Here is a 27,253-nt window from a genome sequence, read left to right as displayed (position 1 = left end):
TCGCCTCCTCGGCCTGGTATTGATTGTATCTGGGCGTGACCGGAAACTGGTAAGTATCAGCTCTATGCATGTACTGTAAAATCTTCAGTTCATCACAGTTGGCTAAAAATACAGCGATATAATGATATAATGACACTAGAAATTAATACTGTGCACAGCAGTACTGTGTCCATAATAAATGCAGATGTTTAGAAGCGAAGATCTCAAACGAGAGCTTCCAGAAAGACTTAATAAATACTGCGTTGGATGGCACTGGGGCATCATCTTTCAATGAGTTCACACCCATCAGCTAGGAGGAGTACGACGGGGGTTGGAGGGGAAGGTTCCATTTTGCTCCTGTATACAAATTAGTATGAACTTAAACTCACCATTCCACTATACATTTTGTAACTCACAGTGATGGTCCACACAAAACTAGCCACGATCCCAGGCCGCACTTCCTTGAAGGCCGGTGAAGGAGACTAACACAACCAACACCAGTGCCAGTGCCGTAATGTCATATCTTGATCCAGATACCAAGGATTGGACTATAGGCTATAGTGTACAATTTCCAATGATGAAAGGGTATTATTGATTTATATCGCTCACCTTGACAATACATCCCAGGCCCAGCCACTTGTGGACACCCCTGAGCATAGTATACAAGAGATCGATGGCCAGAGTCTGAGGATAGACTCTACCAAGTGTATCTGGCAATCAATGGTCTAATCAAGCGCTTGTATTAAATTGTGTAGTCAATCAAAGGTAGCCACTGATAGCAGAAACTTGAGAACCTAGGTCTGTTCTTTCACAAGAGTGATGCTTCTTCTAACCCTTAAATAGAGAACAAAATGATCCATTATCCTACATTATTCTCGAGACAAGAACCGCAAAATAAGTAGTCATTAGATTCGAGGTAAGTCGTTTTTAAGCCGCGGCTATTTCCTGAGCTGCAGCCACCTCGCTTTTCCGGGCAAGCTGCATGGTCCCAAGGTAGCCTCGATCCCAGGCCGATCCGTCTCTAATTGAACGCTAGGTCGCCTCCTCGGCCTGGTATTGATTGTATCTGGGCGTGTATCTGGGCGTGTGCTGTGGTTGCTGTGGTTGCTCAGGTATTCGCTAAAAAAGAGCGAATACCTGAGCAAGGTGGAGCGAATAGAAACACTAATAGTGTATGTAAGCATACTTACTCCGTAAAATCACCGTTAAATCACAAAGAACTCCGTGTCATAGGTCTATTCTTTGCAAGTTTAGTTTGTCATAGATATAGGCTTAGCTAGCTAGAGTGTGAGGAGCTGTCTTGTGCGAAGGAAGAAGGAGCATCACTCTTGTGAAAGAACAGACCTAGGTTCTCAAGTTTCTGCTATCAGTGGCTACCTTTGATTGACTTGGTCAGAATTTTCTCGTGGAATAGCTGACCCATAACAAATATTGTCAGTAGTAGGTACTTGATCATGATGCATTTCTCCTTTGGTCAATGGTGCTGATGTGGCCATTTCTGAGCTATCTCCAGATCTCCTTGTTGAAATTGTTACTTGATCTGTTTTATCTGACTGACAATTGGAATTCTTGCTAGAATGCGTACATATTTTGGGTCAATGTAAGAATATTCATGCTCTCCCTCATACTTAATGATATGGATGCATCTGTGTTGAGCATGTACAATGGATTGCTGGTCATACTGTATGTCGGTTGCTTTTAAAAGTCGAGCTCAATAACCTCCTCTCCTGTGTATGGGTGCATGTGCATGTAGGTTTCTTTCCCACTACATGACTGTGTATAATTATTATACTGCACAATCGACTGGTCCAATCCAATCTCACATGCAATCATTATAATATAGTTACAGCTGCACTTTCACTTTCAGCACTGGAGGAATTAGCAGCTATAGTATATATCTATATATCTAAAAAAGGGAGGCACTCAATTTAATTGATCTCTGTATATAATTATAGACTCTATATATACAAAAGTGTAGACACACACTCACACACCTATTAGGCCACTCCAAGTGACACTCTGGTTTATGGTCCTGAAGTTTTCTAATTGCATGTGGGCGGGCGGCTTTTCTCATTATGTCATTATCAATTTCACCTTATGAACTTATTATTTTGCAAATGAATATCATTATCACAATAATTATTTTGTACCACATGGACCATTCTGTGTGTGTAGGAGATAGAAATCCAAAAATAAAATCTGGTGCGGGCGGTGGACCAGAAACCAGAGTATCACTTGGAGTGGCATAATGCTAAAATTATTCCAAGATAATTTATCAGGGCATACTGGAGAATCAGGCAAGAATGGACAATATTATTAGGAACAGGCAAAGTATGTTTGGAGCGAGCGTAAACAAATTAATTGTGTAATGCTAGCTTGAATTTTTTGTTGAAGAAGGTGAAGCTATATAATTATGGAAATCGCTCTAAAACACAATATGAAGCTACATGCAGTATATAGAATTCATTATAGTGAAGAGTCAGCATTCTAAAATGGCTAGGATTTTATGCGCATGCATGCATGCACACTATAATAAAGTTGGCAAAGGATCATGAGTCCCAAAGGCAAATAATTATTGTGTGCCAATGACATCTGAGGAAATAAAATTGGCCTCTATATAAAAACGATTCCTTCCGAGAGAGTGTCTCATACTGCAAGTAAAACTATATATCAGTATATACACTGACTGAAGATTTCCTGCTGCCTCTTCTTCTATACTCTTGTAATAAAATGTTGGAAGGACTTGCAAGAAAGGTGTTGTTGCATTCTATTGTTCTTATGCTATTACAGGCTCAGCATAGCTATTAATAATTCCTTTATATTTCATACTTTTGACATCAAATTCAAGTTAACAGTCATGTGTTACTATAATACCATGCATGCATCTATACCATGCTATAGATTGGATTGGTCCTGGCCGGAGTTACTGCTCTCTCATGGCTGCTCTTTGTAATTGGATTTGGATTGTCCTCCCTGGTACAAAAACTTGTGCATTTAAATCATATCTCATAAATAACAGTGTGCTCAGCAGTTGTGGCAAGGCTTAATTGCTATTATATTCAAGTCTGTTCCATGCATCATTTTATTGCAGAAGGATTTCTCTGGAGGACCAGTTGCAAATGGCTCTGTGTTTGTTCCCCATTTTATCATCTCCCAACTCGGTGTTCCAACCATTGTGCTGGGAGTGATTCATGCTCTTGGCACGTCAGGCATCGCTAGGATTTTCGGGAGCATTGTATTCATCTTAATATGAGAATATACAATGTATAATCATACAGTACAATTATATATAGACTCTCGTTAATCCGGTCACCCTTGGGACAATGCAGTTGGCCAAAATAGCGAGGTGGCTGCATGCATTTCAGAAAATAGCTGCAGCTAAATAGCAGCCACTATATACCTCGAATACAAAATAACACCTAGTTTGGAGCAGCCATAACTGACTGGCATACGAATAGCGAGTGGCCGCATTTTAGGATGAGTTTTGTGCAGTCTTTATCAAGCTAGCAATCCATGCCAAAATAAACGACCGGTTTAATTATCGAGGTGACTGTACTTCGATCAGAGAGCCGGATTAGCGAGCCTAACTACTGCATGCTGCATGTATAAGTGCTAAATATATATGATTCATCTCGTTAATTGTGATGTATACGTATAAGTACGCTGTGTAATGACAAGAACTTTCCTGTATTATGTGCATGTATATAGATCTAGCACTGTATATACCGTGGTAATATAATAAGGCCTATAAAGTTACTTGTTTACTTGAAATTTTCTATTGCTGACATGCAAGAGGTCCTTAACAGTTAATTTCAGACAACATTTTTCAGTATTTGTTTCTGCTCTGTTTGGGGATGATCTTATACATCAATGGAATTGCATTGGTTTCCATCGGCAACATTCGTATTCTGAACCATTCTCTGAATCTCCAGTTTGCTGGTGCACTAATAACCACTCTGTCCTGGGTAAGTGTATATACGTGCAGAATTGTGTATTGTGATATATACTACAGCACATAATAGGTTTCGCTAGAAAACCTCATTGCTGATCTTGTGTATGCATGCAAGCAACTAGCCTCGATTCCAGGCCGGTGCCTTTCTCTTTGCGACCTGGAATCGAGGCTATAGCAAGCAACTAACTTTGACGTCATTAAAGCTATATATATATATAAGTCGATTTTTATGTCATAATCATATACTTGCATTTTAGTGTTGTATATGTAGAAACCAGTTTACATTCTAGTCTCTCTCTCTCTCTCTCTCTCTCTCTCTCTCTCTCTCTCTCTCTCTCTCTCTCTCTCTCTCTCTCTCTCTCTCTCTCTCTCTCTCTCTCTCTCTCTCTCTCTCTCTCTCTCTCTCTCTCTCTCTCCCTCCCTCCCTCCCTCCCTCCCTCCCTCCCTCCCTCCCTCCCTCCCTCCCTCCCTCCCTCCCTCCCTCCCTCCCTCTCTCTCTCTCTCTCTCTCTCTCTATACAGACTGGTATGATGATGGCATGGAACTTCTACGTCGTTCCCGGGACCAGCAGCAATTAATTATAACAGTACAAAGAGACTGCATGGCTGCTGACAAGCTTTAGTTAATGAATAATTATTATTGATTGTTGAAACTCATTATTATTGTGACTTTTCTATAGTTTATTGACAATTTTACTGGCATTTTTTCTGAACTATTCAACACTCAAACTATTAACAGTAAATGTGGCAGGCTCTATAGTAAACAAGCTATAATTATAGCTATATAATTCTTGATCCACCAGTACTGTCCCTATATAGTATTAGCAATGTGAAAAATTGCTAGGATTGGCCAGGAGAACCACAAAAAAGCGTTGAAACAAGAAATCAGACAAGAGCATAACTCCAATCCGTTACAATGTCAATCACATGTACTGGTAGTTTCCCCATGTTTTCCCAGCCAATATGCCACGCAAATTTTACTGGTGGAGTGATGACCAATCCCTATATATTTATTATACATCCATTTTGGAATGTGCGGGCACATAATCATGATGATTGTGATGAATTGATGTTCCTAATTAGTAAAACCAGTAGGTACACACAGTCCATCCATGCGTAGTAACATACACGGACCGTACTGGTGACCTGCATGGAATGATGTGGTGGATGGAAGCTGGTAGATGGATCTGGAACACAGTCTATTATTATACTATGTATTGTACATGTTCATGACGTTGTAACGGATTGGAGTTATGCTCTCGTCTGATTTCTTGTTTCCACGCTTTTTTATGGTTCCCCTGGCCAATCCTAGCAATTTTTCACATTGCAAATGTTTTTCTAGTCGGATTCCCTTTTTTTGCAGTACAGTTTACGTATCATGACATGCATAAGTGGAACGTCAAGAGGCAGTACAGAAGTTCAAGAAGAGAAGACAGGACTAATCAGATATCTTCTCGAATATCTCTGGACTAATAATTATACTGTATAGCGGGTAAGTTTCGTGGGGTAAAAAATTCGTTCAACTCGAGAAACGGTAGTTTTCGTGAGTAAAAATTTCGTTTAGTCTCGTGGCTGCACGGCATTCCTATGCTCAAATTACCCGCTATATACGGTAGTAATGAGTAATATTGCTTGATATGTTGAATTTGTGAATCAGTATTAAATGACAGCTATTTTAAGAGCATCATATATAGCCAGTGCATATAGCATGCCTGTCAGAGAAAGGGAGCTAGAGCTGAACAGTGTGAAGAAAAGCAACACCTCAGGCTCTGGAAAAGCACTGTGCACTGATTTTTATGGTGGCCCTGAGGTACACACCTACTCCATTTTTCATTTGCGGTTCATTTTGCAGTTCAACTACGCTTCTGCAGTTCACTTTGCAGTTCACTTTTGCAGTTCACTTTTCAGTTCACTTTGCAGTTCACTTTGCAGTTCACTTTTCAGTTCACTTTGCAGTTCACTTTTTCAGTTCGCTCTGCTTTTGCAGTTGTCTAGCTTCTGCTCAATCACATGTGCTTTAATAAGAAATAAGTAAGAGAATGTTATTATGTAGTAGCTAGCTAGCTAGCTATATGTCTCTGCTGTGTCTGTCTGTGTTTAACGTTTATCATGGCACATTAATCTACACAACAACTCAACGGTATAGCCTATGGGGTAGGATGTACGCATATATTAAATACCCCAGATCTGTTGATAAAATACTTTTACTCGTGGAGACCCTACAAACTAATCGTTCAAACACAGACTGCAGAGATATTAGACACACAGCTATAGCTAGCCAGCATAATATTCTCTTGCCTGTTTCTTATTAAAGAATTAAGTTACAACAAACTAATTATTATTGTTGTTTATGGTAACCTGTTTCTACAGGCTTGCCACTAGCCTCGATTCAAGGCCGCTTTAGAAGCTGTAAAGCGGACTTGAGTCGAGGCTAGTGCGGTATCAGCTTCACAGCTTTCTTCATAATGAGGTAATGAGCATGCAAAATAAACGTGTGCATTTTCGGAGAATGCTATGCAATTTCGAGTTGAGCTACTTAGAGCATCAATTAGCTAAATCTGAGTTTGCCATCAGCTTTTTCATGTCCACTTTACTCTGGATTAACCTTTAGCTGAGCAGAAACAGCTGCACTGCTGCACAAAACTTGCTGAGAAGTATTCGCACAAAAAGTGCTAGGTCAGCATTAATACCATAGCAACAGCAAGGTGCGGCTAGCCCTCGATAATTGACTTGTAGGTATTAATGCTGACCTAGCAGTTTTGTGCGAATACTTCTCCGCAAGTTTTGTGGTGGAGTGATTTTGGTATATAATGGAACTATATCCGTCTCCAAAGTCATGTTTAAAAATAACAGTGCTGACTTTGGTGGAGTGTTTTTTGTTGCTGATGGCACTGTGATCATTTCCGACTCTGTGCTCACAAACAACAGAGCCACCCAACAAGAGTGATTGCGCATAATTATCAAAACATTTGTCAAATATATGTAAAAAATATGTAAAGTTGTCATCAAACATTTAATCTACAAGTATACAAATGCACTAAAAAGTAAGACAAAAACACACAATTTGTACTTTAAACACTAAAAAAGAAGGAATTTTACCTTAAAAAGATTTCAGTATGCTCTCTATTCTATAATCTAGCTATTACTCTTTCCAATGATACCTCACATGCAGTTTATACATGAGCTGGATATAGTGTTCTTCAGGCTTGAAATAATTATAACAGTGATGACAGTTTTTACATTGAATTGCAGTGACTGGAAAGGGACTGTCCCATACTTTACATCATAAATTTTTGTGGGAAGGGTATTTACCTTCAGTTCGGCTGCCTAGCCACCAGTAATTCCTAAGGATTCATATGAATGTGGGTTGGCTAGTTTCCTGTAAGTGTTAATGCTCGTACTTTTGCCATAAGTGCATGTAAGTAGAGCTAGCTAAAGTTTACGCTGTGACTATTCTTACGGCACTGTAAAGGCTGCTTACCTTGCTATATTTACGGCATAGTGAACTTTCACCTCTGGCTCTGGCAACTTCCTAGCCTCGATTCAAGGCCGGCCTGGGATAGAGGCTAGCAACTTCCTGTAGCAAGTTACCCGGGGTATAATCAATATGGCACTAGACTTGCTCCATCTACAGAATGGCCAGGAGTTCTGCTCTTTCGAGGAACTGGCCGAAATTATTAAGAAGTGGGAAGAGGTTAATTTTGTTACTCTTTACACAAGAAGCTCTAGGAGTATTGAAGCAGCTAGAAGAAGGGCTCCAAAGAGAACTTTTCTCGACAAACTGAAGTATTCAGAAATTGATTATGCATGTGTACATGGAGGCAGAGAATATAAGTCCCAATCTACACAGAAGAGGCTGTGCCAAAAGTAAGAATTCTGACTGTGCTTATTAATTTTGTACTGTACCAGTAGACTATAGTTCTAGCTTATTAATACTCTCTGCATTATCAGCTATCAATGCTTTGACAGTGACTATAATTATGACGTCCATGACCTCGTGTACTGTGCAATAGGCGTATAATTATTCGCGATAATAATTACGATAGTACTTGTTAACGTATACCAAATCACAGGACATTTTTAAAGGATTGCCCATTTGTCATTAAGATTAAGACAACACTGGATGGAGAAAAGTTATACATCAAAGAAATTCGTGGAGAGCATAATCATGATTTGTCTGAGGTAAGCAAGTGGGGTTGAATCAGAAACATGTCTGCTTAAGTGTTCATGCACAGTATACGTCTTAAATTACACTTATAACAAGCATAATTATACTTAGCTAGCACCTTAATCCATGTAGGAAATATTTCGTCATATGCCAAAGCAACGGCGCCTGGATTCTGAAACAAAGGATGAAGCAGTAAAACTCCTCAAACTCAGAGCTAACAAAAAGCTTCTTCAGAATCACTTGATGAGTACAACTGGTAAAACAGTGACACTCAAAGATCTTCATAATATTGCAGCGAGAAATGTACCAAAGTTTCGGAATGATTTTCGTGAGCTAGTAGAAGAAATGAAGAGCATTAAAGGTGAGCTTTAAATAATCATAACTTAATAATGTGTCGAATGTGATCACGTTTTTCTTTTTTCGGTTGTAGATTCAACTTTTACTGCATTTGTTGACGAAGAGAGTATGTTAAAGGCTATATACTTTCAGACACCTGAAATGAAGAATATATTTGCTTCTTCTCCTCTAGATTGATGCTACGTACAAACTAAACGATCTGCATATGCCTTTGTATGTTTTAATGGTAGTCGATGGGAATGGTGAGAGTGAGATTGTATGTCTGTGGCTGACACAATTTGAAGATAAAGAAACTATTACAAAACTTGTTGAAGAATTCAAGAAGTATAATTCAGATTGGATTTCAACAAAATGTATTATGTCCGACAAAGATATGACTGAGAGAACTGTTTTAGGCAAACAATTTCCACAGTCCAAGCTTTTGATTTGCTTATTTCATACTCTGCGCACTATGAAAAGAGAGATATCCTGCGAAAAGCTTGGCATATCACAGGGAGAAAGGAGTATGTGCTTGGAAATATTGTTGAAAATGGTGTATGCAAGAGACGAAGAAGAGTATAGTAAGCTCTTTGATGAGTTAAAGAATGGACCACAACGACTTGTGGAGTACTTTGAAAATAATTGGCATAGCATTCGCCATGAATGGGTGGACGGTTTGAAAAATGCAACTTGCAACTTTATGAATCGCACCAATAATAGAGTTGAAAGCATCAATCAGAAATTAAAGTCTGTAATTTCTCGGTATTCAGGAGTTACTCAGTTTTTCCAAGATTTGATGAAGTGTTTGAACACTCTGAGAATTAAGCGTGATCATAGAGCACTTGAAATAGTAATGAAAAGACGTGTATCATTACATGACTCTGATACATCATTTGGACGGTATATGTCTTTTTTGACACCATACTCCTTTGAATTTGTAAAAGACCAACTAGAAAACGCCAGTAAAGTACAGATTATTCAACAAATTGATGAAAAATCGTGTGTATTGCGATCTCAAGGCCGATCTATAACAACTACTATTGACTCTTGTCCCTGCGGCTTTGTTTCTGCTATGAAACTGCCATGCAAGCATATCTTTGCAGTGCGCACATCCCAGTCTCTATCTGAGTATGAGGAATCTCTCTGTGCTGAAAGGTGGACGCAAAAACATTTTACGAGTCATCATCGGGCATATGTACCAACTGATATGAGTGATTGTGATGTGGAAAGTCATATTGATGATACGATTCAAATCTCTACATTAGAACCGGCAAGAGCAGTGCTCTCTGAGCAGCAAAAATACAGAAAATCTTTCAATATAGGCCAACGTTTATGCCAGCAGCTCTCTACTTTTGGTATGCACGACTTCAATGAAGGAATAGAAGTCCTGCAATCAATAGCGCATCTCTGGGAAAAAGGCAAAAAGGTTGTCGTTGGAGAAGCAGCAGGTATAATTTCAGTATGAGACTGTTACGCATTTTATTATTGTGTATAATTATATACTCACTGTTTTACAAGTGTTTTGGCAATATTTGCCAAATTTTTGTATGTATAGTTTGGCATTAGTAGTAGGCATCTTATAGGGTTTTATACAGAGGGGGGGGGGCGCTCTAGAAATCTGAAAAATTAATGATTATGTCATAACCTAATGTATGGGCATTTCTCGTTTCTTTTTTCTTACTAGACACTGGTGAGGATCTATCAAGCGACAGTGACGATTCTATTTCTGATCATATTAAAATCCCACCTCCCATCCTGACAGATAAAGACACAGTTGGTACGTTTTTCGTTGTTGTAACGTGTGTTGCATCACCCACACTCACCATGTATAATTATAGATCTGTTACAGAAAGCACCTGATTCTCGACAGCCATTGTCTACCATTCAAGATAATACTTTTGCGATAAAAATGCCGCCTGCAATCAAGAAACGAGGTCGACCAAAAGGTGCTGGACTAACAGTGATTGGCCTTCCTAAAAAGAAGGGAAAAGCTTCTTCCAAACCGAAGGCATTTGTACTAAAATCAGAATGGGAGAAGACAAAAGGTGTGTACTTCCTTTATTCCAGATTCTGTGTTATTTATACAGTCTTCCCTTCTCCTTCTGTAGTTATGCTCAACTGGTTTGTCGATGAAGAAGTCACTGAACGAGCAGTGAGAGGTGGGGACCTTATTGAAGAACATGAAGTGGAATGTTGCCCCGAGAAAATACCCAGAAAGTGCTTGGATGACAATGTTTGCATTGCTCAAATCAAAAAATACTTCACTTTTGACGGCTGGAGTTTACTTCAAAATAGCATAGATACTTTGCTTGTTCATGGGAATTGGACTTGCTCAATATGCTGCATTGATTTATCTACAAGTGAAAGCATTGGCTGTGATAGTTGTCTTGGATGGTTTCACTTGAAGTGTGTTGGATTGAAGAACGCTCCTAAAAGCAAGCACTGGTTTTGTAGATCCTGTCATATTTAATTTTTATGTACAGTGTATATTGATTATTAACTCATCTATTATAGCGCATGCGCATAAATTATTATTATGGTCAGAGGTGAAAGGTCACCATGCCGTAAGAATAGCAAGGTAAGCAACCTTTACAGTGATGCCGTAAGAATAGTCACAGCGTAAAGTTTATTGTGCCAGCTAGACTACTGTATACCTATTGAGGATGACAGATCAGCTCAAGTAACAGCCAGCATAGACTACTGTAAGATAGAGCTGATGTCAAGTTGCCAAGACAAGCAAAAGCCAAGCCCAGGAACTGAAGAAAATCCCTGAGAAACTCTATCCTGGTGGGATTTACCGACACTGACGATCAATCAAGAGATAGTTAAAGTATATATCGGATATGATGAAGAGTAGAGTAATTATGAATGGAGAAAATAGCTGGTATAGACTTGATAGATTGGATGAAAATCCAAACAGTGACACTTGACACCTGATTACAAACTTAGTTTATTCTCTTTTTCATTTTATTTTGAGTTAGGAACCAAGGTTAACGTATATCTGGTCTGCAGAAGAAAGGTACAGGTTCTAACTTGAATCTAGGCTACCTTGTTTGCTAATTACATGCACTGCACTTACTGTGGTGCTTAATAATTATTATTATGACAGGAATGACAAATATGACTAGTTATGATGCGAAAACATCACAAATATTTGAGTGGGTGGTAAAAATTTAAATTTGACATTTCACATTGCAATGTTTTGATATGGGTTGTTATCTCAGCTTTGATAATTACTAATACAAGCATATTTGACAATTTAGAGGGTGAAAATATCATTTACGTAGTGCATTCTAACTTGTCATTTACGGGAGTTAACAACGTTAGCAATAATGTAAACCCTGTGTATGCTCTAAGCAGTCGAGTGGAGTTCAATGGACCCACAACTCTCAGTAACAATCGTGGTGTGCAGGGTGGAGCCATCAGAGCAGTCCAGAGTCAAATCTATATCAATGCAGAAGGAGTGGTCATTTCTAACAATACTGCTACTGTTGGAGGAGGTGTGTTTCTGAGAGAGAGCACACTCTTTGTTCACTATCCAATAGAGATTTCTCATAACACAGCACAAAATGGTGGTGGGATTTATGCATACTCAAGCGAAATTGAATTTGATTCGAAGGTCACTACTGGTTGTATATTTAATAATAACTTTGTCCTGTGTACATGTAGTGACATAGAACCTGTACTGTTTGTGAGTATTATAAATCGAAATGACGCTCAAAATGGAGGAGGTATTTATGCAGTTGCTTCAAACATCAAGGCCTTTTCTCACGCTCACATCCACATCAAGTCAAACTCAGCAAACAATAGCGGAGGTGGAATGTATCTACAACAAAGTTCCAAGATATAATATTCTGAAACAGGACTTGGAGCTAGAGCTTGGTAAAACGTTGGTCAAACTAGAAATCCACAATAACACGGCTCAATATGGAGGGGGGATATTTGTGGTAGACAGTACTGAGAGTGGTGTGTGTAGAGGAGAGGATGTAACTATTGCAGGAGATCTGATACAAACAGAATGCTTCATTCAAACTCTAAATCTATACGGTTTTGATATCAATTTTATTAAGACTTTGGTACCTTTGGTTCAAGCTTTCTTAATTAATGAAGAAGTTAAATGTTTGAACAGTGCAGTTAATTATCGCAACATTTTTTTGACTAACAACACAGCTTCCCAGTCAGGAGCAGATATTCACGGAGGTCTGTTTGACAGGTGTACGGTGGATGTATCAGCCGAACTCTCTTCATCAGACAATGGGTTTGAGTACTTGAACAATACTGTGTGTTATTCATCAATAGCTTCAAAGGCTGTCAGAGTAAAGTTGTGTAGCGCCACCAAGCAAACCATTTCTGTTAGAAAAGGACAAGCATTCACAATCAGTGTTATGGCTGTAGACCAAGCTGGAAATCCAATGAATAATGCCAAAATTCACAGTTCTGTTATCACTGAGAGTGGAGTTGATCGTCTCAAAGAAGGACAAGCACAGCAAGAAACAGTTGGCATCAGTCTAAGCAACCCTGACGAACAATGTGCCTACAATCGAAGTGGTGTCTTGTGTGGAGAATGTGAACCAGGACTCAGTCTTGTGTTAGGTACTTCACGATGTGAACTCTGCTCAAACACTCACCTTCTCCTGCTACTCCCGTTTGCCCTGGCAGGCATAGTACTAGTCGCATTCATTCTCGTTTTCAACATTACCGTAGCAACAGGCACTATCCATGGGCTGATCTTTTACACTAATATATTAGCTGCAAATCAGTCGATTTTCATGCCTTTTCATAACCCTTTGACAGTTTTCATATCGTGGGTGAATCTTGATTTAGGTATTGAGACATGCTTTTATGATAGAATGAACTCTCAAGCAAAAGTGCTCCTTCAAATGGTCTTTCCTGCTTACCTGTTTCTTCTGATGTTCTTAATAATCATTTTGAGCAAGTACTTCGCAAAACTCCTCTCCAACAGGAACCCAGTTGCTGCCCTAGGCACACTCGTCCTACTCTCTTATTCCAAACTCTTACGGTTTATCATTGCTGCATTGCAATACAGGGTCTTGGATTATCCTGAGGGTGCAACCAAGGTGTTGGATTTTCTCAACAATTCAAGTGATATAGTTTGGATGTATGACGGCAATGTGCAATATTTCACTCCCGGTCACATCCCTCGGTTTGTTTTTGCCGCCATAATCCTCATTTCTGGTATATTGTTCACTGTACTGCTCTTCTTTGGACAATGGCTTCCTCGCTGTTCAAAACAGAAACTCATGAAATGGACTAAGAACACGTACAACAATGGCTTCATGGATGCATACCATGCTCCATTCACTCCCAAACATCGCTACTGGGTAGGACCGCTCCTATTTTCTTTGATCGCTCATAACCTAATAACAGCCTTGGCTTTGGACACTTCTCTACCCGTACTATCAGCTGGATCTATAACTGTTGGACTGATTGTTTTCAAATTGCAGAATTATCCAGTGTACAAAATACGATTCAATGATTTACTGGAAACACTCTTTTTCCTCAATCTTGCAATTCTAGCGTATGGTACCCTCTACATAAGAAGCATCAATGGGAATCAAGTCATAATATCCAACATTTCAATGGCAGTGGCTTTTATTTTGTTTGTGGTGATAGTTTGCTACCATTGTTACGAGTACATGTTGAAGAAAGTTCCTGTTCTGCAAAACTCACTCAAACTGAGAAAAAGGATTCCACGAGTTTGCAAACTGGAAAGGCACGAAATGGAGAACAATGAAACCTGGACAAACGCGGACAGATGTGATCCGTACACTGACGGAGCCATGGAAGAAGCTGACCCTGATCGTTACATCACTCCTCCCATCATCCGACCTGCCACGAGGCCAGACCAGCTGAGAGAGCCTGCCCTGGACGTACTAGCCCCCCTCACCACAGAGGACTACAGACCAGCCCCTCCCCCTCCTCAAGCTACAGCTGACAATGCACCCAAAGTCACGCACACTGTCATCGATGTTATGAAACAGTAAACAGTAAACAAAAAATCTTGTTTTCATTGTTTATTGTGAGCCTGCAAGCATGCACAATTATATTCATCGTCTTGTTGTGGACTATGTAGATTCAGTTTGTAATGACTTTGCTAGTAGCTAGTTAATCACTTCATTAGTCATTTCCTGTACTCCTGTATTGTGTACTGTTTAATTGCACATGCATGGGTTCCTAATACTATTACTTCTTTTATATAGTTCTCTTTATTGCTTGTGCTCTAGTATAGCTGTGTAATTATGCATGGGAGCCTCTGCTCCACTGTCTTTGTTGTAGTTAGTATTTACAGTCTATGTTATTGTTTTGTGCATATGTTAGTTGATCTAGTTGATCTATGCATGGTTGAATCAATCATTATCTTGAACCGCTGTCGCACGCTGTTCAGTGCACGAACTCAATATCACTTTACCAACTTATCTGAATTTGAACAAGGGAAACAGTTTGCCCAATGGAACAGCATCATACTGTGGACCAAGTTACTGCCATGGCCACTTCATGGGGAACCTAAAATATTAATGTTAAGTTACATACATATACCAGCCCATCTTGTTGACCTTGTTGGTGTTTGAGCGGCTCAGTCAACCCTACACAGTACTTCCCTAAAAACAGACTAAAAACGCTAAAATTCCTACCCGTCTATAACAGTAACATTAAGGTATAGCATACTTACCTATTATAGAATACTGTAAAGGGCCACTCCAAGTGATACTCTGCATGGTTTCTGGTCCACCGCCCGCATCAGATTTTATTCTTGGATTTTATCTCATTATTGGATTTCTATCTCATTATTTCTACTACGCATGCGCAGAATGGTCCATGTGGTACAAAACAGTGTGATAATGATATTCATTTGAAAAATAATGAGATTCATAAGGTGAAATTGATAATGACATAATGAGAAAAGCCGCCCGCCAAAACCAGTCGTGTGTTCTGTGGTGTGTGTGTAGTGTGTGTGTGTAGTGTGTGTGTGTAGTGTGTGTGTGTAGTGTGTGTGTGTGAGTGTGAGTGTGAGTGTGCATGGGTGTGAGTGTGAGTGTGAGTGAGGTGTGGGTGCATGCATGGAGGGGGGAGGCCGGGGTTGAAACAAAATAATGAAAATTGTGAGAACTGTCTTACTGACCAGAGTATATAATTAGGATATCCATCTCTCCCATTTTCATGAAATATTGCAGAGTTTTATTCCAACAACCTCATGGCCATACTCCTATATAGCTACCCTTGTGCACACGGGTATGGTTTCACACTTATAATAGAATCCCATCATCTGTCTGCCTATCCTTTGAAGGTGTATACAATGTCATGGTTGTGGGCTAATAGATACTGTATTCATAGCTCTTCTGTTTGATTTGCTGGTGCATGTGTACTATATACAAGTGTTTCAGTATAAGAAACATTATTACGACATTGTGATGTTTTCCTATATATAGTAGTTAGGGATTTTTGGTAATATCCAACATTTTCTATAATACATGTACAGGGACAACTCTGTTCACAATTATCTGACCATGCAGTACATAACACTATAATATACAGCTTTCTTATAGATCTATAGCTATATACTCAGTCTCTGGCTATACTGCTGTATCAATCTGTGCACTGTGTCCTTGTGTCTGTTGGTCTGGAATTAAAAGGTATATACAGTAATAGGTAAGTATGCTACCTTAATGTTACTATTATAGACGGGTAGGAATTTTAGCGTTTTCAGATTTTTTTCTGTTTCTAGGGTACGTACTAATTTTGGCGGATTTGTAGCAAATTCATTACCACAATAACTAGGAGCATGCAGAGCTGTATTGTCTAAAGGTGCCTGTGCAACTTCAGAAGTCTCCATCTGAGCTGCTCTGACCTGTCCTAGTGACTGGCTTCGATCTCTGTTTTGTCCTGTTGAGCTAGCAGGTTTATTATCACAAAAACACAAGACTTGGAAGTGAAACATGGCAATTAAGCTGTTGTGACCTCCTGCAGGCATGCCTATGTGATCTTAGGCTCAGAAAGTCCCCATTTGAGCTGCTCTGACCTGCTGTAGGCGTGCTTGTAGCCTCAAGTGTCTCTGTGTCTTGTCTGAGCCTTTGTTCCTGAGTGTAGCTAGCTCTTGTGCCCATGCACAGCTTTCACGTAAAAGTTGGTAAAGGGTCATGAGTAGTAAATATCATGCCGGTCCATGACAGACAAATTGCAACGTTCATCACTAGGAAGGGACTCGCTTCGCTCGCCTCAATTATTCAAAAGAGTACAAGTATGAGTTTTAATTAAGGTTGAATGGAAAGTTTGGAGCCAGATACAGATGAAAAAAAGGGCTAGCTTGCTTAGCATCTTCATTTTTGCTAAAATTTGCTAAAATTAGTACCCGTTTATAATAGTAACAGTAGATCTACGATTTCGTGATAATTATTATTATTATGACTTTACAGCCTGTAACGTAATTGTGATATAAAAACAAAGTAATGTTTGTGACAAAGGCTGGCTGACAAATTAGCTGTGCTACATGGTGCAACACAGCTGGATATAATCATAGATAAACGAACAGAATTGAAGAACGTAGGGCTAACTAAGACCTTCTTCTTACGAAGCTCGATATCTTTCTCCTGTTTATCTCTGAGAACATACACATGTAAAAAGTTCGCCTCTGACGGGAGGGTCCATTTCTTTTTTCTGCCCCCCACCTAAAAAATTTTCTTACGGCCCTGCTCTGGTGACCATTAATTAGCTTATTCCACATGTTCTACCTATATATAGGATGCTTTAGACAGTGTACACGTTTTAAGTACAAAGTAGAAGCAGCAATAGCAGCTAGTTAATATACTGATACTGCATTAATTGTATTTAAATATGCTTGTATTCTTATAGTATCGGAGAAAACATGCACACCAGCTGGTTGGTGCTGCTACTGACCCTATAGTTAGCTACTGTTACCAGGAGTGAGCACTATCACATTGTGCCAGTGGATTCAACTGACTCGTGTCATGACTACCAAAATGGAACTTATTTCACTCTCGAGCAGCTTGTTCAAACAGACCTGTTGTCTGGTGGAGACAATCTCACCTTGAGCTTTCTGTCTGGTGATCATTTATTAAGTGAAATGCTTTACATTTGTAATTTCAGAGAGGTGATTATTGCTGGCCAAAATGCCACTATCAAAACTGGTAGAGTGCTGTTATCTAATATCAGTGCATTGAGTATCGAAGGTTTGCATTTCACTGGAGCAGGTGATGAAAGTAGTTCAGGCTACATGTACATAATTTCTCAAATACTTTTTGATATCACTAACTGCTATTTGGTAGGCTTAAAATTGTTGGAAGCTTGTACACTCTGGATCACTCGTACGGTAACTGTAACGATTGAACAAGTTCTCTTTGTGAACAACACTAGCACTGACAGAGCATTGATTGTTGAAGCTGATAATGTGTACATTGAAAAGAGCGACTTCTTCAGTAACAGTGGTGGTGCAGCGAACATTGAATCAAATCAAACTGTTATTAATGATTCAAGATTCACTTCCAATACTGCTGCATATGGTGGAGCAGTGGAAGTGGACTCTGTAAGTGTGACTATCAGTTGGTGCAAGTTTACAAATAATATTGCTCAATTAAATTTTGGTGGAGCAATTATCACCTTTGGAAGTAGTTTGTTCATTTCCAACTGTGCGCTACTAAACAATAATGCTATTCTTGACGGTGGAGCAATTTATAGCCGGGGAGGGAGTGTCTCAATCTCCGACAGTGAGCTAGCGTACAACAGTGCTGAAAAAGCAGGTGGAGCAATTTTCACCTTTGGAAGTGGTTTGTTCATTTCCAACTGTGCACTACTGAGCAATAGTGCTATTCATGATGGTGGTGGAGCAATTCATAATATTATATCAAATCAAACTGTTATTAAACATTCAAGGTTTAATTCCAACACTGCTATATTTGGATTTGGTGGAGCAGTGGAAGTGGACTCTGCAAGTGTGACTATCAGTTTATGCAACTTTACAAATAATATTGCTGAAAGTGCTGGAGCAATTTCCACCTCCGAAAGTAGTTTGTTCATTTCCAACTGTGCCCTACTAAACAATAATGCTATTCTTGACGGTGGAGCAATTAATATCCAGGGAGGGAGTGTCTCAATCTCCGACAGTGAGCTAGCGTACAACAGTGCTGGTAGATCAGATGGAGCGATTTCGGTTTTTACTGGAGAGTTACTGATATCCGATAGCAAGCTAACAAACAACAAGGCTACCTCAGGTGGAGCGATTGGACTTTTCGCGGGTGATGCATCTATCTTGAGCTGTAATATAACAGATAATGAAGCTGTAGTTGATAATGGAGAAACTAGTCTTGGTGGAGCGATTTTGGTATATACTGGAACTATATCCGTCTCCAAAATCATGTTTAAAAATAACAGTGCTGACTTTGGTGGAGTGTTTTTTGTTGCTGATGGCACTGTGATCATTTCCGACTCTGTGGTCACAAACAACAGAGCTACTCAGCAAGATGGAGTGATTGCGGTTGTTATCTCAATTTTGATAATTACTAATACAAGCATATTTGACAATTTAGAGGGGGAAAATATCCTTTACGTAGTGCATTCTAACTTGTCATTTACGGGAGTTAACAATGTTAGCAATAATGTAAACCCTGTGTATGCTCTAAGCAGTCGAGTGGAGTTCAATGGACCCACAACTCTCAGTAACAATCGTGGTGTGTAGGGTGGAGCCATCAGAGCAGTCCAGAGTCAAATCTATATCAATGCAGAAGGAGTGGTCATTTCTAACAATACTGCTACTGTTGGAGGAGGTGTGTTTCTGAGAGAGAGTACACTCTTTGTTCACTATCCAATAGAGATTTCTCACAACACAGCACACAATGGTGGTGGGATTTATGCATACTCAAGCGAAATTAAATTTGATTCGAAGGTCACTACTGGTTGTTTATTTAATGATAACTTTGTCCCGTGTACATGTAGTGACATGGAGACTGTACTGTTTGTGAGTATTATAGATCGAAATGATGCTCAAAATGGAGGAGGTATTTATGCAGTCGCTTCAAACATTAAGGTTTTTTCTCACGCTTATGTCCAAATCAAAATAAACTTGGCAAACAATAGCGGAGGTGGAGTGTATCTACAACAAAGTTCCAAGATATATATTTTGAAACAGGACTTGGAGCTAGAGCTTGGTAAAACGCTGGTCATACTGGAAATCCACAATAACACGGCTCAATATGGAGGGGGGATATTTGTGGCAGACAGTACTGAGAGTGGTGTGTGTAGAGGAGAGGATGAACCTACTGCAGGAGATCTGACACGAACAGAATGCTTCATTCAAACTCATGATCTCTATGGTTTTGATATCAATTTTGTTAAGACTTTGATACCTTTAGTGCAAACTTCCCAGTCTTCATATGAAGAAGTACTTAAGTGTTTGAACAATACATCAATTATCATCGCAACACTTTTTTGACTAACAACACAGCTTCCAAGTCAGGAGCAGATATTTACGGAGGTCTGTTTGACAGGTGTACGGTGGATGTATCAGCCGAACTCTCTTCATCAGACAACGGATTTGAGTACTTGAACAATACTGTGCATTATTCATCGATAGCTTCGAAGGCTGTCAGAGTGAAGTTGTGTAACACCACCAAGCAGACCATTTCTGTTAGAAAAGGACAAGCATTCACAATCAGTGTTATGGCTGTAGACCAAGCTGGAAATCCAATGAATAATGTCATAATTCACAGTTCTGTTATCACTGAGAGCCATAGAGTTGATCGTATCAAAGAAGGACAAGCACAACAGGAAGTTGGCAATCAGTGCACAGAATTAGAGTACAATGTATTCTCACAAGACAGCTCTGCTCAAGTGGAACTCTATGCTGAGGGTCCATGCAACAATTTGGGAATTTCAAAACAAATTCTAAACATATCTTTTCAAAAGTGTGATTGCCCTATTGGACTCCAACCAATTATGTCCTCAATTGAGTGCAAGTGTGACTGTGATCCAGTCTTGTTGCAGCAGATAACAAACTGTTCTGAAGAAAATGGGACCATAAAGCTGGAAAGCAATAACAACATATGGATAGGAGTGACTAATACCACTAACGGAAGTGGGTATATTGTTAGTAACTGTACATTTGACTATTGTGTACTAAAGCCAGTCAACATCAGTCTAAGCAACCCTGACGAACAATGTGCTTACAATCGAAGTGGTGTCTTGTGTGGAGAATGTGAACCAGGGCTCAGTCTTGTGTTAGGTACTTCAAGATGTGAACTCTGTTCAAACTCTTACCTTCTCCTGCTACTCCCGTTTGCCCTGGCAGGCATAGTACTAGTTGTATTCATTCTCCTTTTCAGCATTACCATAGCAACAGGCACTATCCATGGGCTGATCTTCTACACTAATAATTAGCTGCAAATCAGTCGATTTTCATACCTTTTCATAACCCTTTGACGGTTTTCATATCGTGAGTGAATCTTGACTTGGGTATTGAGACATGCTTTTATGATGGAATGAACTCTCATGCAAAAGTGCTCCTTCAGATTGTCTTTCCTGCTTACCTGTTTCTTTTGATGTTCTTAATAATCATTTTGAGCAAGTACTTTGACTCATTTGCAAAGCTCCTCTCCAACAGGAACCCAGTTGCTGCCCTAGGCACACTCGTCCTACTCTCTTATTCCAAACTCTTGCAGTTTATCATTGCTGCACTGCAATACAGGGTCTTGGATTATCTTGATGGTGCAACCGAGGTGTTGGATTTTCCCAACAATTCAAGTGATATAGTTTGGTTGTATGACGGCAATGTGCAATATTTCACTCTCGGTCACATCCCTCGGTTTGTTTTTGCCGCCATAATCCTCATCTCTGGTATATTGTTCACTGTACTGCTCTTCTTTGGACAATGGTTTCCTCGCTGTTCAAAACGGAAACTCATGATATGGACTAAGAACACATACTACAATGGTTTCATGGATGCATACCATGCTCCATTCACTCCCAAGCATCGCTACTGGGTGGGACTGCTCCTATTTTCTTTGATCGCTCATAATCTAATAACTGCTTTGGCTTTGGACACTTCTCTCCCCGTACTATCAGCTGGATCTATAAGTGTTGGGCTTAATATTTTCAAATTGCAGAATTATGCAGTGTACAAAATACGATTCAATGATTTACTAGAAACACTCTTTTTCCTCAATCTTGCAATTCTAGCATATGGCACCCTCTACCGAGGAAACATCAATGGGAATCAAGACATAATATCCAACATTTCAATGGCAGTGACTTTTATTTTGTTTGTGGTGATAGTTTGCTACCACTTTTACGAGTACATACTGAAGAAAGTTCCTGTTCTGCAGAGGCAGCAAAATGCACTCAGACTGAGAAAAATGATTCCACGAGTTCGCAAACTGAACTGGAGAAGAAAAACCACGAAGAAACCTGGACAAACGTGGACAGATATGATCCATACACTAATGGAGTCATAGAAGAGAAGCTGATCCTGATCGTTACATCACTCCTCCCATCATCCGACCAGCCACAAGGCCGGAACAGCTGAGAGAGCCTGCCCTGGACGTGCTAGCCCCTCTCACTACGGAGGACTACAGACCAGCCCCTCCCCCTCCTCAAGACAATGCACCCAAAGTTACGCACACTGTCATCGATGTCGTGAAAGAGTAACATTGTATAATTATCTCCTAATACTTAAGCTTGGTTTCGTTTTTTGAGCCCTTTGGCCTAATATATAGTCCTACCTCTATACTCCACTACTGTATTCACACGTGCATGTGAGACTGTGTTTGGATCTTGTAAGCTGAAAAGGGAAATCGATTAGGTAAGTTATAACTGTGCAAACTAAGTGTAATGACTGATAAGAATTTGAGCCTCATAATATCAATTGCTGGTGACCGCTATCTTATTCCACTCTATAGATGATATACAGTATATAGAAGAAGCAATAGCACTATTCTGACACTGCCGGATTAGCTTGTAATCTTATAGTATCGGAGAGAACATGCACTGCACCTGGGTGGTGCTGCTACTGACCCTAGCTACTGTTACCAGGAGTGAGCACTATCACATTGTGCCAGTGGATTCAACTGACTCGTGTAATGACTACCAAAATGGAACTTGTTTCACTCTCGAGCAGCTTGTTCAAACAGACCTGTTGTCTGGTGGAGACAAACTCACCTTGAGCTTTCTGTCTGGTGATCATTTATTAAGTGAAATGCTTTACATTTGTAATTTCAGAGAGGTGATTATTGCTGGCCAAAATGCCACTATCAATGCCAACACAACTGGTAGAGCAGTGTATTTATCTAATATCCGTGCATTGAGTATTGAAGGTTTGAATTTCACAGGAGCAGGTGATAAAAAAAGTTCAGGCTACGTTTCTCAAGAATTATATATCGATGAATGCTCTTTGGTAGACTTGAAATTGCTAAAGTTGGAATCTTGTACACTCTGGATCACCACGATCACTCATGTGGTAACTGTGAAAATTGAACAAGTTCTCTTTGTAAACGACACTAGCACTGACAGAGCATTGTATGTTAAAGCTGATACTGTGTGCATTGAAAAGAGTGATTTCTTTAATAATAATGGTGGTGCAGTTTACATTTACTCAAAGCAAACTGTTATTAATGATTCAAGATTCACTTCCAATACTGCTGCATATGGTGGAGCAGTGGAAGTGGACTCTGTAAGTGTGACTATCAGTTGGTGCAACTTTACAAATAATAGCGTTTATTACAGTGGTGGAGCGATTTATGCCAGTGATTTTTATTATAGTGGTGGCGGTATTTCGGCAGTTAATGTTTCAATCAGTTTCTGTAACTTTATGGATAATATCGCTGAATATGGTGGAGCCATTTCCACCTTCAGAACTAATTTGTTCATTTCTAACTGTGCGCTACTAAACAATAGTGCTATTCGTGACGGTGGAGCAATTAATATCTGGTTTGGGAGTGTCTCAATCTCCGACAGTGAGCTAGCGTACAACAGTGCTGAAAGATCAGGTGGAGTGATTTTGGTTTTGAATGGAGAGTTACTGATATCCAATAGCAAGCTAACAAACAACAAGGCACCCTCTGGTGGAGCGATTTTGGTATATACTGGAACTATATCTGTCTCCAAAGTCATGTTTAAAAATAACAGTGCTGACATTGGTGGAGTATTTTTCGTTGCTGATGGCACTGTGATAATTTCCGACTCTCTGCTCACAAATAACAGAGCCACCCAACAAGATGGAGTGATTGCGGTTGTTATCTCAACTTTAATAAATGCTAATACAAGCATATTTGACAATTTAGAGGGTGAAAATATCATTTACGTAGTGCATTCTAACTTGTCATTATTTTACGGGAGTTAACAATGTTAGCAATAATGTAAACCCTGTGTATGCTCTAAGCAGTCGAGTGGAGTTCAATGGACCCACAACTCTCAGTAACAATCGTGGTGTGCAGGGTGGAGCCATCAGAGCAGTTCAGAGTCAAATCTATATCAATGCAGAAGGAGTGGTCATTTCTAACAATATAGCTACTGTTGGAGGAGGTGTGTTTCTGAGAGAGAGCACACTCTTTGTTCACTATCCAATAGAGATTTCTCATAACAAAGCACACAATGGTGGTGGGATTTATGCATACTCAAGCGAAATTGAATTTGATTCGAAGGTCACTACTGGTTGTTTACTTAATCGTCAGTTTGTCCTGTGTACATGTAGTGACATGAAAGCTGTATTGTAAGAGAGTATTATAGATCGAAATGATGCACAAAATGGAGGAGGTATTTATGCAGTCGCTTCAAACATTAAGGCTTTTTCTCACGCTCAGGTCCAAATCAAGTCAAACTCAGCAAACAATAGCGGAGGTGGAATGTATCTACAGCAAAGCTCCAGGATATATATTCTGAAACAGGACTTGGAGCTAGAGCTTGGTAAAACGCTGGTCATACTAGAAATTCAGAATAACACGGCTCAATATGGAGGGGGGATATTTGTGGCAGACAGTACTGAGAGTGGTGTGTGTAGAGGAGAGGATGTAACTACTGCAGGAGATCTGACACAAACAGAATGCTTCATTCAAACTCTAAATCTGTATGGTTTTGATATCAATTTTATTAAGATCGTGCTAAATTTGCTCCAAGGTATTCCGTCTTCATCTGAAGAAGTTAAGTGTTTAAATAATAAGTCAATCAATTATTGCAACACTTTTTTGACCAACAACACAGCTTCCCAGTCAGGAGCAGATATTTACGGAGGTCTGTTTGACAGGTGTACGGTGGATGTATCAGCCGAACTCTCTTCATCAGACAATGGATTTGAGTACTTGAACAATACTGTGCATTATTCATCGATAGCTTCGAAGGCTGTAAGAGTGAAGTTGTGTAACACCACCAAGCAGACCATTTCTGTTAGAAAGGGACCAGCATTCACAATCAGTGTTATGGCTGTAGACCAAGCTGGAAATCCAATGAATAATGCCACAATTCACAGTTTTGTTATCACTGAGAGTGGAGTTGGTCGTCTCAAAGAAGGACAAGCACAACAAGAAGTTGGCAATCAGTGCACAGAATTAGAGTACAATGTATTCTCACAAGACAGCTCTGCTCAAGTGAAACTCTATGCTGAGGGTCCATGCAACAATTTGGGAATTTCAAGACAAATTCTAAACATATATTTTCAAAAATGTGATTGCTCTATTGGACTCCAACCAATTCAGTCCTCAATTGAGTGTAAGTGTGACTGTGATCCAGTCTTGCAACAAGATGCAGATAACAAACTGTTCTGAAGAAAATGGGACCATAAAGCTGGAAAGCAATAACAACATATGGATAGAAGTGACTAATACCACTAACGGAAGTGGGTATGTTGTTAGTAACTGTACATTTGACTATTGTGTACTAAAGCCAGTCAACATCAGTCTAAGCAACCCTGACGAACAGTGTGACTACAATCGAAGTGGTGTCTTGTGTGGAGAATGTGAACCAGGACTGAGTCTTGTGTTAGGTACATCACGATGTGAACTCTGCTCAAACTCTTACCTTCTCCTGCTACTTCCGTTTGCCCTGGCAGGCATAGTACTAGTTGTATTCATTCTCGTTTTCAACATTACCGTAGCAACAGGCACTATCCATGGGCTGATCTTCTACACTAATATATTAGCTGCAAATCAGTCTATTTTCATACCTTTTCATAACCCTTTGACAGTTTTCATATCGTGGGTGAATCTTGACTTGGGTATTGAGACATGCTTTTATGATGGAATGAACTCTCAAGCAAAAGTGCTCCTTCAGATTGTCTTTCCTGCTTACCTGTTTCTTCTGATGTTCTTAATAATCATTGTGAGCAAGTACTTCGACTCTTTTGCAAAGCTCCTCTCCAACAGGAATCCAGTTGCTGCCCTAGGCACACTTGTCCTACTCTCTTATTCCAAACTCTTACGGTTTATCATTGCTGCACTGCAACACAGGGTCTTGGATTATCCTGATGGTACAAGTGATATAGTTTGGATGTATGACGGCAATGTGCAATATTTCACTTCCGGTCACGTCCCTCGGTTTGTTTTTGCCGCCATAATCCTCATTTCTGGTGTAGTGTTCACTGTGGTGCTCTTCTTTGGACAATGGTTTCCTCGCTGCTCAAAATGGAAACTCATGAAATGGACTAAGAACACGAAGTACATTGGCTTCATGGATGCATACTATGCTCCATTCACGCCCAAACATCGCTACTGAGTGGGACTGCTCCTATTTTCTTTTATCGCTCATAATATAATAACTGCTCTGGCTTTGGACACTTCTCTCCCTGTTCTATCAGCTGGTGTTCTATCAGTTGGACTGATCAGCTGGAAATTACTGAACAATCGTTTGTACAAAAACAAAATCCGTGATTCCCTCGAAACTCTTTATCTACTCAATATTGTTTGTCTAGCATTTGGCACCTCCTTTGTCAAAGATACCAGAAAAAATCAGTCAGCCCTAGCCAATACTTCGATGGCTATATCCTTTGTCATCTTTGCAATAACCCTCTGCTACCATTTTTACCAATTCGTACTCAAGAATATTAATACATGGCTGAAGATAGAAGACACCATAAGGAATTTAGGAGCTAATGTTGTAGTCAGACGAGCTAGCAATGGTCGGGAAATGTATCAGCAGCTGGTAGCCGATGAAAATGATGATGATGAATTACTCAAAGCAGTAGACGACTATGAACAAAGAGATGCCTTGAACCCACCTTACACTGATCATGATGGAGCCATGGAAGAAGCTGACCCTGATTGTTACATCACTCCTCCCATCATCAGACCAGCCACAAGGCCAGACCAGATGATATTACCCTACATGGATGAGCTAGCCCCCCTCACCACAGAGGACTACAGACCAGCCCCTCCCCCTACAAGAGTCAACCATCGTCTTGCTGTTACATGCACAGAAATTGGTCCCATACATAATAAAGTCTAAACTGTAGCTGAGGTACACACTTAGATTAGAATGATATAATCGCTGATTACAATATTCATTGCTGTTTTAATTATCCTCTGCTAGCTGTTATTATGATTTGTGTTGTGACTGTAGCTAATTAATGTCCACAAGATAACACACGTCAAACTCTCAATTATAATTATAGCCAATAGACAAAAATTATAAGTATATCTAGTATTTTGGGTGAAATCCAGACCGCAACGTGAGACTAACTGTTCCTGTTTGCCTTTGATTAATATGAGTTGACAATACAAGTGATATTGTTTGGTTGTATGACGGCAAATGAATGTGTAACAGTGTTCTGAAGCAGCTGCTCTCTCATATAAATATTTGCCCCTTATTAAA

At 39.7% G+C, this 27,253-nt stretch overlaps 5 protein-coding genes and 1 long non-coding RNA gene across 6 annotated transcripts; 5 read left to right on the top strand and 1 right to left on the bottom strand.

Moving 5' to 3' along the window:
• Positions 1 to 194: 194 nt before the first annotated feature.
• LOC135337010 (uncharacterized) lies at positions 195 to 838 on the bottom strand. Its single transcript, XR_010394994.1, has 3 exons — positions 589 to 838; positions 396 to 534; positions 195 to 336 (listed from the first exon to the last, which is right to left on the bottom strand). It is a non-coding gene; the product is annotated as an uncharacterized LOC135337010 (long non-coding RNA).
• Positions 839 to 7,364: 6,526 nt separating this feature from the next.
• Positions 7,365 to 8,632, top strand: LOC135337177 (uncharacterized). Its single transcript, XM_064533076.1, has 4 exons — positions 7,365 to 7,797; positions 8,004 to 8,112; positions 8,231 to 8,459; positions 8,529 to 8,632. Exons 1-4 carry the CDS (start codon positions 7,538 to 7,540, stop codon positions 8,630 to 8,632), a joined length of 702 nt encoding a protein of 233 aa, XP_064389146.1. The 5' UTR covers positions 7,365 to 7,537.
• Positions 8,613 to 10,930, top strand: LOC135337009 (uncharacterized). Its single transcript, XM_064532901.1, has 4 exons — positions 8,613 to 9,882; positions 10,119 to 10,211; positions 10,273 to 10,479; positions 10,543 to 10,930. The coding sequence occupies exons 1-4, from the start codon at positions 8,661 to 8,663 to the stop codon at positions 10,902 to 10,904; spliced, it is 1,884 nt and encodes a 627-aa protein (XP_064388971.1). The 5' UTR covers positions 8,613 to 8,660; the 3' UTR covers positions 10,905 to 10,930.
• A 6,396-nt stretch (positions 10,931 to 17,326) lies between these two features.
• On the top strand, positions 17,327 to 19,142 carry LOC135337176 (metabotropic glutamate receptor-like protein R). Its single transcript, XM_064533075.1, has one exon. It carries the CDS (start codon positions 17,535 to 17,537, stop codon positions 19,140 to 19,142), a length of 1,608 nt encoding a protein of 535 aa, XP_064389145.1. The 5' UTR covers positions 17,327 to 17,534.
• A 1,768-nt stretch (positions 19,143 to 20,910) lies between these two features.
• On the top strand, positions 20,911 to 23,764 carry LOC135337007 (uncharacterized). The gene is made up of 2 exons (XM_064532899.1): positions 20,911 to 22,259; positions 22,357 to 23,764. The coding sequence occupies exon 1, from the start codon at positions 20,941 to 20,943 to the stop codon at positions 21,910 to 21,912; it is 972 nt and encodes a 323-aa protein (XP_064388969.1). The 5' UTR covers positions 20,911 to 20,940; the 3' UTR covers positions 21,913 to 22,259; positions 22,357 to 23,764.
• A 6-nt stretch (positions 23,765 to 23,770) lies between these two features.
• LOC135337008 (uncharacterized) lies at positions 23,771 to 27,040 on the top strand. The gene has a single exon (XM_064532900.1). The coding sequence runs from the start codon at positions 25,190 to 25,192 to the stop codon at positions 26,156 to 26,158; it is 969 nt and encodes a 322-aa protein (XP_064388970.1). The 5' UTR covers positions 23,771 to 25,189; the 3' UTR covers positions 26,159 to 27,040.
• The last annotated feature ends 213 nt before the right edge of the window (positions 27,041 to 27,253 follow it).

The sequence above is a fragment of the Halichondria panicea genome, chromosome 6 (assembly GCF_963675165.1).
Source record: "Halichondria panicea chromosome 6, odHalPani1.1, whole genome shotgun sequence".
NCBI lineage: Eukaryota > Metazoa > Porifera > Demospongiae > Suberitida > Halichondriidae > Halichondria > Halichondria panicea.
This window is presented reverse-complemented; position numbering and strand designations above follow the sequence as displayed.

Bases quoted from the DNA above. Each gene is read 5' to 3' on its own strand.
- LOC135337177 (XM_064533076.1), top strand. From the start codon at position 7,538: ATGGCACTAGACTTGCTCCATCTACAGAATGGCCAGGAGTTCTGCTCT. The intron at 7,798-8,003 runs GTAAGAATTCTG...ACCAAATCACAG, and splicing joins CAGAAGAGGCTGTGCCAAAA to GACATTTTTAAAGGATTGCC. The intron at 8,460-8,528 runs GTGAGCTTTAAA...TTTCGGTTGTAG, and splicing joins AGAAATGAAGAGCATTAAAG to ATTCAACTTTTACTGCATTT.
- LOC135337009 (XM_064532901.1), top strand. From the start codon at position 8,661: ATGCCTTTGTATGTTTTAATGGTAGTCGATGGGAATGGTGAGAGTGAG. The intron at 9,883-10,118 runs GTATAATTTCAG...TTTTCTTACTAG, and splicing joins TGTCGTTGGAGAAGCAGCAG to ACACTGGTGAGGATCTATCA. The intron at 10,480-10,542 runs GTGTGTACTTCC...CTCCTTCTGTAG, and splicing joins AGAATGGGAGAAGACAAAAG to TTATGCTCAACTGGTTTGTC.
- LOC135337176 (XM_064533075.1), top strand. From the start codon at position 17,535: ATGCTTTACATTTGTAATTTCAGAGAGGTGATTATTGCTGGCCAAAAT.
- LOC135337007 (XM_064532899.1), top strand. From the start codon at position 20,941: ATGAACTCTCATGCAAAAGTGCTCCTTCAGATTGTCTTTCCTGCTTAC.
- LOC135337008 (XM_064532900.1), top strand. From the start codon at position 25,190: ATGCAGATAACAAACTGTTCTGAAGAAAATGGGACCATAAAGCTGGAA.